Source organism: Mus caroli, unplaced genomic scaffold (assembly GCF_978045245.1).
Source record: "Mus caroli unplaced genomic scaffold, Mus_caroli_1 scaffold_11, whole genome shotgun sequence".
In the NCBI taxonomy this organism is placed as follows: Eukaryota; Metazoa; Chordata; class Mammalia; order Rodentia; family Muridae; genus Mus; species Mus caroli.
In genome coordinates this window covers 33780435-33796932 of record NW_028227266.1, presented here as the reverse complement: position 1 = coordinate 33796932, position 16498 = coordinate 33780435, and the positions used below count along the sequence as shown (strand labels likewise).

Here is a 16498-nt window from a genome sequence, read left to right as displayed (position 1 = left end):
TGATTTTTTTCATATCCTCTTAGATTTCTTTGAAAATAATCATAATAGCAATTTTGAATTCCTTTTCCTATGCTTCAGGTATATTACATTTCTGAGAGACTACCATAGTAGGGTAGCCAGCCTCTAGTGGGTACATATTGTCCTGGCTGTTATTGATTGTGGGTTTTTTTTTTTTTTTTTTTTTTTGCAGGTGTTTAGTCATCTCTCTTTGGGATGATTATTTTTCTAGGTACTGAAATCTTGGCTTGTGTTTGTTGGATGGGTGTTCCATCTTTGTATTTTGTTATCCTTTCTAGTTCTTAGGAGGATGTGGTAGTTGTGTATTGACTGGTTAAAAAAAATGTATGCAGCTTTCTGCTGCTCTCTGCTCCTAGGATCCCACTGCAATTGGAAAATACCTCTTGATACTCCTGCTTGGCATCTCCTTGCTGGTGGGCTATTTGCAAGATGAGATCCTGGCAGTTAGGAGCTGTTACTGCTGGACAGACATTTGATTATGATAATGTGTTGTGTTTGAGGAAATGATGCATGAATTCTCCATTCCCATACTCATACATTCTTCCTTTCCATCTGTCTCTGATATGAGAATTATAGACCTCATTCCCCCTCCCATTTTTTACTTTCCTTGTCCTTCTTCAAGTTACTTGTCCTTTTCATCCTCATTTCACCTCCTTAATACTGAAACCTTTTCAGTTTCTTATGCTCAATTTTTCATGGTTCTAAGTGTATATTGAAAGTTGGGCAAGCAAAGTTCTCAATAGGATGATAACAATGAGAAAGTGCCCATCCATGTGTGATTGGCTTAGGCAGCCTGCATCAGGTCTCTGATGTTCATCATTATGGTCTGTCCATTGCCAGGATTTGGGGTGGAGAGTTCCCTAAAGCTTGCTGCCTTGAAGACATCTCTTTCCAGAGGCCTGCAGGGGTCAGCAAAACATACAACACAATCCCCACTAGTGATTATTTCTTCTTCAGACCCACAGGAACCGACCTTGAGTAAACCTCTTACACTTTGTTTTGCCTTTCAGCTCTGTTATGTGTCAAGTGTAAACATTTCAATTCTACCAAGAATTGTCTAACACAGTCAGGATACTGTGTAGCCAGAAGAGACCAGAAGTGTCTCTTATGGACAGTTACTTCAGGTATGTTCCATCTTAGGAGCCTCAGAGTGATCATGCTTGTCTTTGTCGGATACAGCCTTCCTCAGATATGTGGGCAATGATGGAGTGTGTTGGAAAATATATTTCTATATAAAAATAGGAAAGGGCTCCCTTTCCCTGGTATTGGCTGGTTTGGTAGTCCAAACAAATAAATCAGTGAAGATAAAAGATACTTTTTGTTTTGCAGGTTCTTTTAGTGGTACTCATGGCTATCTAAGAGGATATAATCAGAGATGAAAGGTTTTGTAATTCTATTTAGTAGTTTTATAAATAGGGTACTCTCTGTGTGTAAATTTATTAGATGAATGATTGACCTGAGATTCTGGATCTTCTCACTTAAAAAGTCATTGATTCCTTCCAAAATATTTATGTTTTGCCTCTTCCATTTTTTAATCTGTAGGTGACTTTCTCAGTTATGGGACCCAGACATGTTGGACCCATTGTGTGAACAAATACATTATTAGAGGAAGTGTGAGATCGGAACATAAATGTTGCAATTCCAGTTCTTTGTGTAACCAGTTTTAAAGATCTGGTCCTTGTTTGTCCTCTTCTTCTTGGGTAAGCCCTTATCCCTTTCATGTGCTTTTGTAGCCTTACAACACTGGGCCATAAATGTCCAGCATGGCCAAGGCCCTGATACCTGTCTGTTAGCATTGGGTATTTATATTTTGATGGTTGAATTGTCACTCTTCATTTCTAGGATTCCTCCATCCTTTCAGCATTGACTGACCTTTAGCATACTATACCCCCTTTTCTCTTGATTGTTGTAGAAATTATTTAATCCCAATCCAGGTTTTCTACACCAGCTTTGACCACTTAGTTCCCAGATTAAAAACATACACAACCTTTATATTTATAGTAAGTCTTAAATAGCATAAGATCTGGGTAGATACCTACCCTCTATGCTCCTTAAATCTACTTTTCTATTGATAAACCCTAGTTATTATTTACTATGTTTCATTGGGTCTGCTCTCAACTCTAATTGGCCAGCCTTCAGGGCCCTGTATTCATGGCTTACCTATCCCATGGAGGCTTCTCCTTCTCTTCTACCTTCTTTCCCTTCTTGATTCTCCTCCAACCTCAAGCCCAGGAAACCTAAACCCCACCTATGTCTCTTCTGCCCAGGTATTTGCTGTTGGCATCTTTATTTACCAATAAAATAATTTGGGGGCAGGGTCCCAAGTATATGTGCAGACTCTAGGTCTTGGGAGCTTGTACTTAGCATTGTAATAACAGCAAGACCATATTGTTGCCCCTTTTTATAGTAAATCATCCTGATTGACAAATGCTGCAATTAAGGGTGTTTTCTCTGTAAATATGATAGACCTGACACCAACTCTTTTTTTTTTTTTTTTTTTGCTAGGCTGGCCAGCAAACAAGAGTTCCAGCATCTCACTTCACTCTATTCAGAGAACATTGGGTATATGTTAGGTAGAGTCTCACTGCTGTGGCCATAAAACAACGAAAAGAAGAAGAATTAGTTTTATCTCATGATTTTGAGATTTCCTCCATGATCGGAAAATGCAGTAGAACAGAGCTTTTAAAGTCATGGCCTGTGGGAAGTACAGCTGAGTGAAATAGAGAGTGACCAAGAGGAGATACATCTCCCAAAGAACTGCCCCTGATTACCTACTTCCTCCAACCAGACTCTCCCCAAGAAAACTCTCCCATTTCTTAAAACATTTTGTCAAATGTTAAAATGCATTAATGTCTTAAAGCACAGATTAGAACAGCAATTGACTCAGGAAATGTCCCCACAGACACTTCTAAAAGTATGCTTGTGGAATTTCTCAGACATCCTCAGTGCCATCAAGTGACTAGGATGAGACATCATAGGTGAAGATGTTCCTGCACCACAGCGTTCAACTCCACTGTGTGTTCGTAGGCACATGTGCTTCTTTGTCCATCTGAAATTATCCACAGTTTAGTTTTACTTTTAGTAACTTCCAAAGATTTGAAGGTGAGGTTGTTTGGGATATTTATTTTTCATTGATTTTATGTTCAACCCTGAAAATGTAGACAGTGCTGTCCAAAGAGAACACTACCATTGATTCTTCCTCAAGACATAGCTTGTTTATACTTTCAGGTAGACATCTCAAAGGTCTAGAAGCATGAATATGTCACAATATGTGTTTATACATGTTGAAACATGGTTTAAAAATATCAAAACATAAAAACAGTTATTTATTACAAATATTGGAAACATTATCTTTCAGAGCTTTTTATTGAGCTATTGTCTTGGAGCATGTCATCAAGTATTCATATCTCCAGCTTCATACCTGCTTCCTACATAATATCCCTTAGATATTGTTCCTACTCTATATGAATACTTCTGTTTTCTGTTGGATGTTCTGAAGTGACTTATGAAATTTATTCACTGTTCAATATGTGTTCTTATCTTATGTCCAATTACATTTTTTACATGTATTTATTGTTTGGTTGTTCTATGTACATCTGCTCATAAATAGAATTCAGAATTAAAATTGCTACGTTATCCTTCCACTATTTTGAAACTGAATCATTGACACTACTCAGGTTTGGAAGTCAGGAAATTTATCCACTGAGTCATCTCATCAGCCCTCAGTCTTTAAAATAAGTAATTAGGAGATCAATAAGATGGTTCACTGGGTAAAGGTACTTGTTACCATTTCTGATAGTCTGAGTTCAACTCCTGGGTCCCACATGATAGGTAAGAGAACTGACTTCTAAAAGTTTACCTCTGATTGATTGCTTCTTTCTTTCTTTCTTTCTTTCTTTCTTTCTTTCTTTCTTTCTTTCTTTCTTTCTTTCTTTCTTTCTTTCTTTCTTTCTTTCTTTCTTTCTTTCTTTCTTTCCTTCCTTCCTTCCTTCCTTCCTTCCTTCCTTCCTTCCTTCCTTCCTTCTTCCCTCCCTCCCTCCCTCCCTCCCTCCCTCCCTCCCTCCCTCCCTCCCTTCCCTCTTTAAGTATTTGTTTATTTATTTTAGGTATGGGAGTACATTGTAGCTGTCTTCAGACACACCAGAAGAGGGCATAGGATCCCATTACAGATGGTTGTAAGGCACTATGTGATTTCTGGGAACTGAAGTCAGGACCTCTAGAAGAGCACTCAGTGCTTTTAACTGTTAAACAGTCTCTCCAGCTCCTTCACCTTTGATTTTTACAAGCCTGAAGTAGCAAGGCTGTGCTCCCTTCTGACATGCATGTATACTCAATATAATAATGAAAAAATGAAATTAAGTAATCACAGTAAACTTTATGAATTACACACAATAAAATGTATGGACTTTTGCCATACCACCTCCTACTCCTTAGCAAGCATAAACCCGCTCTTAACCATCACAATTGCGACTCAGGGTGTGTTCACCACCACCAGAAATTCCTTTGTTTCTCTGCAGTCGTGGAGTCATGCTCTTACTGTCAACCCCCAGAAACAACTCTCTTTTCCATTTGCTGATGTTCTTGGATTCATACAGAAAACGCTCTCTTCTTTCTGTATGTCTGTTGTGACTTTCTTTTTTTGCTTATCTTATAATTTTGGTTTTAACTTCATTTCTAATATTTTCTTTCTTTTTTAAAATACATTTTTACTTTTTAAAACTTGAAGTGTGATCACATCATTACTCCCTTTCCTTTCCTCTATCCAGTTCCCACCATATACCCCTGCTTCAGTTCCTCTTGAAATCACAGGCTTATTTCTTTGTTATTGTTACATATATAAATAAAAGTTACTTGTTTAGTCTGATTTGTGTAAGTTGTTTGTTTTTTGTTCAAAAGTATATTTATTTACAGATGAATAAATGAATTAAAAAGCTCTCTGTCTTAGGTGGTAGGAGGATATATTTCTAAATCTCCACAAAATAGAACAAAAGGGAAAAATCCTGAGTAATAATGTCTGTTAAGTTACACATTCACTTCTAAAGAGTTCTCAAACCTTGAGCAAAATTTAAATTTCTTCTGGAGTAAATAGTATATATATATATATATATATATATATATATATATATATATACAAATTATATATATATATTATATAGTTTTATATATATATAATATGTTTACTAGTATGTACTCATTGTACAAAGTGATGGGTTTGTGGTATTTTCATGACTGTGTGTTTTGAGCCTTGATTTCACCCACACTGCTCCTCTCTATCCCTGTCCAGCTCTGACTGTTTCCCTTCAGTTTCTTATTGAATCTAGATGCTACATGAAGTTTGATACCTGTTTGAATATATATTTTTTGTGAATATTTGAGACCCTAAGATTATACAGTTTTATTATTGAATTAGAAATACTTCTGCATCAGAAATAATTGAGTATTTATATGGCCATAGGGGTCATTTATTATATTTAAAGGAATATAGAAAATTATTTATATAATTCTTTTACCTCACTGCCCCCTCTCCCTCCAATTTGGAATTTTACAAAGATATTTAGTATTAGAAAAAAACCCCTTGATAAATATTAAAGTTTCTATTTTAAATCCAGTTAAAATGGAGAGACACTTAAAGAGCTATAGCTGTGATAAACAATTGCTGTAGGAAATTTTCATCAGGCTCAGACCATAGGGGATTTTGTGTGTGTTTTTATATTTATTTCTGTTTTATTAGCTTTATGAGTTCTACACGTTTTAGTACAATTTTGACTTGTTTTTAATTACTTAAAGACAGTGATGAAGTCATGTAATGGGAGGGTCAAGGAGATAACATTTGAAATGTAAATAAAGAAAATATCTAATAAAAAACAACAACAAAAGAAAATGAAACTCTTTAAGATTTTCTTCTGAAAAATAATAATTATTAAGAAAGCATTTGAATAGGGGTCTAATAGGAGCTTTGAGATCAGAATAAAAGTCTATAATCTCTAGAAAAATAGTAGGGCACTCAAATGTAGCAACATAAATAAAATTTTAGTTACATTTGATGTTAATTAATACTGTGTTCTGTTTTGAGATTAAAGTGCTCCAAGAGATTTAAAAATCACTCTTTACATCAATCACCAGGAGTCGCAAGGGAACCATCTGTTCCTTTTCAGAGCCAGCCTGCTGTCTGGGCCACTTATCACAGTGAAGCATTTGTCATGGTCCCGGAGATAAAAGAAAAATCACATTTTCAAAGTTTGAAACATAAAGTTTAAACTTGGTTTGCAAAACTGTCTAGACTACTGAAAAAAGGAATTGGGATGCTTTGAATATGGATTTAAGAATGTTATTTAAGGGCTGGAGTGATAGCTCACAGGTTAAGAGCACTGACTGTTCTTCCAGAGGTTCTGAGTTCAAATACCAGCAACCACATGGTGGCTCACAACCATCTGTAATGAGATCTGATACCCTTTTCTGGTGTGTCTGAAGACAGCTACAGTTTACTTATACACAATAAATAAATTTAAAGAAAATAAAAATGCCTCTTTAAAAAAAAGAATGTTTTTTTTTTTTTTTTTTAAAAAATAGTTGTTAATTAGTAACAAAGCCAGACAGTATAAGATTCTGTGTAGATGAATGTCTTGTCTCTTTGGCAGCACAAATGAGTTAGTGATTGTTCAGGGCTGGGGAATGGGAGTTCGGATGATGGTTAAGGTGACTAGAGTGTCTTTTTAGCATATAAGATTAACAATAAATTGATTATGATAATGGCTGTATCATTATGAACTTACTAAAAGCCAGTGACTTGTACACTTTGAATGGATGAACTTTGTTTCACACATCATAGTGATATAAAATTGTTCAAACAATGGCATAAAATGTAGCATTGTATAAATATAAATGTGGAAATTTCCACATTCATTTTCTTCCTATTCATGGAGTTTGGATAATCAGTTATGATGTATCTCATTGTTTAAACTTCACTGAAATAAATATGGATTGATTTTTTGTTATTTCAAGTGAGAGTTTGTGGGTGTTCTGGTAGAGAAGATCCTATGGTCAGGGAGAACACAGTGCAAGAGGCCTTGGAGCCCATCTCCTGAGCAATCCTTTCCACTACATTTTACCTCCCTCCAGGACATTTTTTTCTTTTCCTGAAACAGAGAACAGGACTTGTTCACTCTGGTGACATTGTAGTTCTACAGTGCTGTGGCTCTTCTCTGTGTATTGGCATCCATGTGACCTTCTGGATGTTTAGGAACACCCTCTCCCCATCAAAAAAAGTGCCTCCAGCCAGATCTGGTCCATATTCGCACATTATTTGAGTGAGACAGAGTCAGCCTTATGATCTGAGGTTGTTAAGTCTGCTTTGGAAGCAGATGTTCGAACTACTTGCATTTGGAAGCTTGACTAAAACATTGCTTATGATGGGCATGGTGGTACACACCTTTAACCCAGCACTCGGGAGGCAGAGGCAGGAAGATTTCTGAGTTTGAGACTAGCCTGGTCTACAGAGTGAGTTCCAGGACAGCCAGGGCTACACAGACAAACCCTGTCTCGAAAAACCAACCAACCAACCAACCAACCAACCAACCAACCAACCAACCAAACAAACAAACAAACAAACAAACAAACAAAAAACCAAAAAAAAAAACCCAAAAAACCCAACCATTGCTTATATTTGAAAATTTTAATACATTTGGTTTATTCATTAAAATACATAACAAAATATAAGTATTTCAAAAATCAGAATGTCATATGTAATAGTCAGGAGTCATATTCAACTATACTTAAATATAAGCCCCTCTCCTTTTTGTTATTTATTTATTTATTTATTTATTTATTTATTTATTTATTTTAGATATTTTATTTCATTTACATTTCAAATGTAATGCTATCCCCTTTTTTAGTTTCCTCTCTGAAAGTCACCTATACCCTTCCACTGCCCTGCTCAACAACCCACCCACTCCTGCTTCCTGGCCCTGGCATTCCCCTTTACTGGGGAATATAATCTTCACAAGACCAAGGGCCTCTCCTCCCATTGAAGGCTGACTAGGCCATCCTATGCTACATATGCAACTAGAGACACAAGCTCTGGGGAGTACTGGTTAGTTCATATTGTTGTTCCTCCAATAGGGGTGCAGACCCCTTTAGCTCCTTGGGTACTTTCTCCAGCTCCTTCATTGGAGGTCCTGTGTTCCATCCAATAGATGAATGTGAGCATCCACTTTTGTGTTTTCTAGGCACTGGAATAGCCTAACAAGAGATAGCTATATCAGGGTCCTGTCAGAAAACCTTTCTGGCATATGCAATAGAGTCTGGGTGTGGTGGTTGTTTATGGGTTGGATCCCCAGGTAGGGCAGTCTCTGCAAGGTACTTTCTTCTGTCTCAGCTCTGAACTTTGTCTCTGTAATTCCTTCCATGGATATTTTGTTGCACATTCTAAAAAGGAACAAAGTATCCACACTTTGGTCTTCATTCTTCTTGAGTTTCATGTGTTTTGCAAATTGTATCTTGGGTAGTCTAAGTTTCTGGGCTAATATCCACTTATCAGTGAGTGCATATCATGTGTGTTCATTTGTGATTTGGTTACCTCACTTAAGATGATATCCTCCAGATCCATCCATTTGCTTAAGAAAATCCATTGTTTTTAATTGCTGAGTAGTACTCCATCTTGAAAATGTACCACCTTTTCTGTATCCATTCCTCTGTTGAGGGGCATCTGGGTTCTTTCCAGCTTCTGGCTATTATAAATAAGGCTGCTATGAACATAGTGGAGCATGTGTCCTTCTTACTGGTTGGAGCATCTTCTGGATATATGCCCAGGAGAGGTATTGCGGGATCCTCCAGTAGTACTATGTCCAATTTTCTGAGTAACTGCCAGGCTGATTTCCAGAGTGGTTGTACAATCTTGCAATCCCACCAACAATGGAGGAGTGTTCCTCTTTCTCCATATCCTTGCCAACATCTGCTGTCACCTGAATTTTTGACCTTAGCCATTCTCACTGGTGTGAGGTAGAATCTCAGGGTTGTTTTGATTCACATATCCCTGATGATTAAGGATGCTGAACTTTTTTTTCAGGTGCTTCTCAGTCATTCGGTATTCCTCAGGTGAGAATTATTTGTTTAGATCTGAGCCCCACTTTTTAATGGGCTTATTTGATTTTCTGGAGTCCACCTTCTTGAGTTATTTATATATTTTGGATATTAGTCCCCTATCAGATACTTTCCCAATCTTTTGGTGGCCTTTTTGTCTTATTGACAGTGTCTTTTGCCTTACAGAAGCTTTGCAATTTTATGAGGCCCCATTTGTCAATTCTCGATCTTACACTACAAGCCGTTGCTGTTCTATTCAGGAATTTTCCCCCTGTGCCCATATCTTTGAGCTTTCCCCCACTTTCTCCTCTATAAGTTTCAGTGTCTCTGGTTTTATGTAGAGTTCCTTAATCCACTTAGATTTGACCTTAGTACAAGGAGATATGAATGGATTAATTCGCATTCTTCTACAGGATAACTGCCAGGTGTGCAATCACCATTTGTTGAAAATGCTGTCTTTTTTTCCACTGGATGGTTTTAGCTCCCTTGTCAAAGATCAAGTGACCATAGGTGTGTGGGTTCATTTTTGGGTCTTCAATTCTATTCCATTGGTCTACTTGTCTGTCACCATATCAGTACCATGCAGTTTTTTGTTTTAAATCACAATTGCTCTGTAGTACAGCTTTAGGTCAGGCATGGTGTTTCCACCAGATGTTCTTTTATCCCTGAGAATAGTTTTTGCTGTCCTAGGTCTTTTGTTATTCCAGATGATTTTTCAGATTACCCTTTCTAATTCATTAAAGAATTAAATTGGAGTTTTGATGGGGATTGTGTTGAATCTGTAGATTGCTTTTGGCAAGATAGCCATTTTTACGATATTGATCCTGCTGATCCATGAGAATGGGAGATCTTTCCATCTTCTGAGATCTTCTTTAATTTCCTTCTTCAGAGACTTGATGTTCCTATTATACAGATCTTTCACTTCCTTAGTTAGAGTCACGCCAAGGTATTTAATATTATTTGTGACTATTGTGAAGGGTATTGTGTAGGCAGCCACATGCCTAAATGATGGTGCTGACCTCTGGTACACTGGTGCCGTAAACAATGCCATTGCACAGGTGCTAGCCTGAATCTGGCGCCAACCCCTCCCAAGCGGGTGCATACGAATCAAAGTGCCGGTAGACTGACCAATCCCAGGAGGACACATAGCTCTCCCCAGTGCTGGGGTGTATATAAGCAGTCCTCCCGGGGTTTCCGGAGTTCCTAAAATAAAAAAGGCTGTTGAGAAGAATCGGACTGTGTTGCGTTTTTTTCTTGCTGGACGAGGTGAGCGCAACAAAGTGGTGGTCTGTACGGGGAATGGAGGATTTCATGGATTCAGAACTCTTCAGCTGAGGAACGGTGGTACCAGTAAGTCTCCCAAAATTGATCCCAGGTTTAAAGGGGGATAAAAAAGAAAGGAAAAGGGAGTAAAAATAAAAAGAATCAGTGATAAAGAAAAGAAAATAGTGAAGAAAAGGAAAGGGCAAAGGAAAAGGAAAGGGAAAGGGAAAGAAAAAAAAGGAAAGGAAAAGAAAGGAGAGGAAAAGAAAGAAAAAAAGAAAGGAAAAAAGTAAAGAAGAAAGGAAAGGGGAAAAGAAAGAAAGAAGAAAATGAAAGAAAGGATTGAGATGATAAGGTTCCCGGCTTTGGGACAAGTTAAGATTCATGAGTTATGGTTTTTCCTCCCATTGACCCTTTGTGGGTAGGTCTGATAGTTTTGTTCTTGTTTGTTCTGATATATGGACTCTGCTACTGTTTGAATTGTTAGGCAGTCAGGACAGGTCAGAAAATCCTTATAGAGCAACAAGAGAGTATGTCAAAAGAGGAGAAAGGCTTAAAAAGAAATAAGAAAAAGAAAGGAATATAAAATATAAAGATACAGAGGATAATATAAAGATACAAAGGATAATATAAAAAATGAAGAACAAAAAATTAAGACAATTTACCTTCCGCTCAAGGACTTTGACTAAAGAGGCAGCCTTCATCAAAGGCTTAACGATAGCTCTCAGAGAAAGAGGAGTAACTATTAGAAGCAGCCACTGTGCAGAATTCCCAGAAGAAGGAGAAAAAATGAAAATAAGCTATTTCAGAGCCTTCCTAGGGACAGAAGGAAAATGGGAGACGTCCTGCTTCCTCTCTGGCTCCTATGAAGATATTTTTAGCTCTGGATAGGGTATCTGTGTCCCTTTGAGACATCAAGTTCTGTTCCCATCTATTGTCTGTTTTTGGTGGACCAAATTGTCTATATGTCTGTCAACTCATGTTTGTTTTGTTTGGATGATTGAATGATTGTTGTTCTGTGTTTCATGTTGAAAAATATAAAAAGCAGTCTCAGTCTGCACAGCAGAAACTGATGAGTTAGCTGCATGGTGGCTGAGACTCAAGTACAGCTAAAAAAGCCTTGCTGAGGGCCGATTGCAAATGGAGCTCTTAAAGGGGCCGGCAGCCTTTTGCTTGTAATGGAAAGTTAGCTTAAAATTGGAAACTCAAGGTTAGAGTCATTCTAAACAACTTGAACGAACCTAAGAAAACAGGTTATATACAAAAGCACTGTACAAAGGGTAGAAAGAGTAGGTTTGAAAAGAAAGTACATATCTTTACAAATAGAAGGAAAAACCTTTCAAGGTATAATGGATACAGGAGCAGATAAAAGCATTCTATCCAGTAAATTATTCTCAGAAAAGCAAGGAATTGATGAAAGGAATGGAATATATACCTGGACTAGGTATTAGAAAAAATTTCAAGGTAAAATTTCACCAGTTAAAGCCACAGAAAAAGCAGACAAGAAAGGGCTGGGTTTTTTTCTAGGGGCCGCTGAGGAGCTTTTGCCCATTCCGTGGTGTACAGAGGACACGATGTGGATTCCTCAGTGGCCTTTATCCTCTGAAAAGTTAAAAGCATCTAAAGAATTAGTACAAGAACAATTAGACCTGAGACACGTGGAACTGACACAATCACCCTGGAATACCCCAATTTTTGTTGTAAAGAAAAAGTCAGGTAAATGGAGATTGTTACATGACCTAAGAGCCATTAATGCACAAATGCAAGTTATGGGTCCTGTACAAAGAGGACTCCCCCTACTCTCAGCTCTACCTAAAGATTGGAGAATTACAGTAGTTGATATTAAAGATTGTTTCTTTTCCATTCCATTGAATAAGAAAGATCAACCTAGATTTGCATTTACCCTGCCTTCTATTAATCATATGGAGCCTAATAAAAGGTATCAATGGCAGGTATTGCCCCCAAGAAATGGCAAATAGCCCTACCATATGTCAGTTATACGTAGAAAAAGCTTTACAACCAGTTAGAGATGGTTTCCCCTCCTTAAAAATTTGTCACTATATGGACGATATTGTGATTTGTGGACCTGAAGAAGAAAGTATACAGGAAGCTTATGGCTTGCTTAATGAAACTTTAAAAAATAATGGCTTGATTATTGCACCAGAAAAAGTACAGCAGTCTAATGTTAGTCGTTTTTTAGGAGCCACTATTACTCTACGGTGTGTCACCCCACAAAAGATTAATATAAGAAAAGATCATCTAAAGACGTTAAATGATTTTCAAAAATTATTAGGAGATATAAATTGGATTAGACCTTATTTAAGGATCCCTACTTCAGAATTAAAACCTTTATTTCAAATTTTAGAAAGAGAATCACATATTACCTCATTGAGACAATTAACACCTGAGGCTTCTGATGTTCTTAGGAAGGTAAAAAGATCTATCCAAAAAACACAGTTAAATCGTATAAATGAACAAAAACCTTTGTACCTATGCATATTAAGAACCATAAATTTACCAACTTCTGTGTTATGGCAAGATGGTCACACATATCTCAGCTTTTGGGAAATTACAATATGTACATGTGTCCATCGATACCAGTTCTGGTGTCCTACATGCCTCTCCATTGTCAAGGAAAAAGCAGTTCATGTTATATCTCACTTCTTAGAGGCTTGGGCTACATGGGGCAAGCTCCTAGTGCTAAAAACTGATAATGGCCCCGCATATACATCAAAATCATTCCAAACCTTTTTAAAATAATGCAGGTTAGTCAGTCTACTGGCCTTCCCTACAATCCACAGGACCAAGGCATTGTGGAAAGAGCACATTGAACCTTAAAAGAACTCTTACAAAAACAAAAAGGGGAAATCGCCGATGGCTGGCCACCCAAAGAACAATTATCTTTAGCCCTATTTACTTTAAATTTTTAAATTCTGGACGAACATGTTCATTCGGCTGCAGATAGGCATGCCATGACCTCGCCTATCCTTAAACAGGATGTCAAATGGAAAGATGTCCTAACTGGAAAATGGTTTGGCCCAGATCCCGTTATTTCGAGATCCAGGGGAGCTGTTTGTGTTTTTCCACAGGATCAAGAACACCCGATTTGGGTACCAGAGAGGCTGACGAGAAAATTACTCCCCCCGACAGAGATATAGATTGTAATAGTCCTGGAAGGACATGTTTTTTAGCAGAGTGTTGGCAGGGTATACTGCTGTGGTTGTGAAACTTCCCACCTTTGTGCCTCTAGTAGATTTTGAAATGTTTGCCACCTATGTCCATTAGGTGCCCCTTGTATAAAGTTGTATAAGCTAATTTCTCTCAGTCTCTTGAACAGATTCGCCTCTTATCTGAGTAGGAAATTGGTCGGCTAAAGCGGAGCAGTTGTCCAGAAAGCTGCTCTTCCAGATTGAAAAACTAAACAGCACAAGACTGGACCCTGTCAACTTGGGGGACTTCACATCCTGGATCACCAATGCCTTCTCATTTTTTAAGAAATGGGCGGGAATGTTGGCCTGGGGAGCAGTGGTCCTCCTGGGTTGTGTCTTTTGTATCTGGCTATTGTGTCAATTTAAACGAGAGCATGCTCAGTATAAGGCAGTGGTGTACCAAGCATTGATGGTGATTAAAGAAGGCGTCTCCCCTGAAGTTTGGTTATGCTCAAGAATTAGTCGGCATCTGAGTTCTCTGCTCTTGCACCCCACGGATTTATGGATCCATTGCACTGGGATGAGAGAGACTCAATGATCATTGATCAGCCCTTGCACATCGCTGAGGTTTCCTCATTGTACGTGATAGGGTGATCATGATTTCCCCTCTAATTCATTTCTTAAAAACTTGGCTGGCCTCTTTTGTAGAGTTCGCCCTAGGTCATTTAGCAGTTACTGTCATGCAGCACTGCGGTATCCAGAGACGGGCAACTTTTCTTATGCACAGACCAACCTAAGACACTAGGCCCAGTGGCGATAGGGTAACCCTAGGATGACGTGAAAGGATTGACCTAAGACAGGAGCCATGGTTGATGGACAGACTTGCCCAGACCTAGTCCAGCATCATATTATTAAACAAAAAATGGGGAGATGTAGGCAGCAGCATGCCTAAAAGATAGCGCCGACATCTGGTACACTGGTGCCATAAACAACACCATTGTGCAGGCGCTAGCCCGAATCTGGCACCAACCCCTCCCGAGTGGGTGCATATGAATTAAAGTGATGACAGACTGACCAATCCCAGGATGACACATAGCTCTCCCCAGTGCTGGGGTGTATATAAGCAGTCCTCCCGGGGTTTCTGGGGTTCCCCCGTAGCATGGAGGTGTTCCTAAAATAAAAAAGGCTGTTGAGAAGAATCCGACCGGGTTGTATTTTTTCTTGATGGACGAGGTGAGCACAACAGAGTTGTTTCCCTAATTTCTTTCTCAGCCTGTTTATCCTTTTTGTAGAGAAAGGCCATTGACTTGTTTGAGTTTATTTTATATCCAGCTAATATACTGAAGCTGATTATCAGGATTAGGAGTTCTCTGGAGGAATTTTTAGGGCCACTTATATATATTCTCTCATATCATCTGCAAAAAGTGATATTTTGATGTCTTCCTTTCCAATATGTATCCACTTGATATCCTTTTGTTGTCAAATTGCTCTGGCTAGGACTTCATGTACAATGTTGAATAGATAGGGAGAAAGTGGGTAGTCTTGTCTAGTCCCTGATTTTAGTGGGATTGCTTCAAGCTTCTCACCATTTACTTTGATGTTGGCTACTGTTTTGCTGTAGATTGCATTTATCAGGTTTAGGTATAGGGCTTGAATTCCTGATCTTTCCAAGACTTTTATCATGAATGGGTGTTGGATTTTGTCAAATGCTTTCTCCACATCTAACAAGATGATCATGTGGTTTTTGTCTTTTAGTTTGTTGATATAGTGGATTACATTGATGGATTTCTGAATATTAAACCATCCCTGCATCCCTGGAATGAAACCTACTTGGTCAGGATGGATGATTGTTTTAATTTTTCCTTGGATTCGGTTAGCAGGAATTATATTGAGTATTTTTGCATCGATATTCATAAGGGATATTGGTCTGAAGTTCTCTATCTTTGTTGGGTATTTCTGTGGTTTAGGTATCAGAGTAATTGTGGCTTCATAAAATGAATTGGGTAGAGTACTTTCTGCTTCTATTTTGTGGAATAGTTTGTGAAGAACTGGAATTAGAACTTCTTTGAAGGTTTGATAGAATTCTGCACTGGTCCTGGGCTTTTTTTGGTTAGGAGACTATTAATGACTGCTTCTATTTCTTTAGGGGATATAGGACTGTTTAGATCATTAAGCTGATCCTGATTTAACTTTGGTACCTGGTATCTGTCTAGAAAATTATCCATTTCATCCAGGTTCTCAAGTTTTGTTGAGTATAGCATTTTAAAAAAATACTTGTTATTAGGTATTTTCCTCATTTACATTTCCAATGCTATCCCAAACATCCCCCATATGCTCCCACCTACTCCCCTACCCACCAACTCCCACTTTTTGGCCCTGGCATTCCCCTGTGGGGCATATAAAGTTTGCACTACCAATGGGCCTCTCTTTCCAGTGATGGCCGACTAGGCCATCATTTGATACACATGCAGCTAGAGTCAAGAGCTCCGGGGTACTGGTTAGTTCATAATGTTGTTCTACCTATAGGGTTGCAGATCCCTATAGCTCCTTGGATACTTTCTCTAGGTCCTCCATTGGGGGCCCTGTGATCCATCCAATAGCTGACTGTGAGCATCCACTTCTGTGTTTGCTAGGCCCTGGCATAGTCTCACAAGAGACAGCTATATCTGGGTCCTTTCAGCAAAATCTTGCTAGTGTATGCAATGGTGTCAGCGCTTGGAAGCTGATTATGGGATGGATCCCTGGATATGGCAATAACTAGATGGTCCATCCTTTTGACACAGCTCCAAACTTTGTCTCTATAACTACTTGCATGGGTGTTTTGTTCCCAATTCTAAGAAGGGGCAAAGTGTCCACATTCGGTCTTCATTCTTCTTGAGTTTCATGCGTTTAGCAAATTGTATCTTATATCTTGGGTATCCTAACTTTATTGGCTAATATCCACTTATCAGTGAGTACATACTGTGTGAGTTCCTTTGTGATTGTGTTAC

The 16498-nt window shown here is 38.3% G+C and overlaps 1 protein-coding gene across 1 annotated transcript; it reads left to right on the top strand.

Moving 5' to 3' along the window:
- Nucleotides 1-340: 340 nt before the first annotated feature.
- Nucleotides 341-1685, top strand: LOC110301020 (prostate and testis expressed protein 14-like). Its single transcript, XM_021171225.1, has 3 exons — nucleotides 341-431; nucleotides 1029-1142; nucleotides 1561-1685. The coding sequence occupies exons 1-3, from the start codon at nucleotides 341-343 to the stop codon at nucleotides 1683-1685; spliced, it is 330 nt and encodes a 109-aa protein (XP_021026884.1).
- The last annotated feature ends 14813 nt before the right edge of the window (nucleotides 1686-16498 follow it).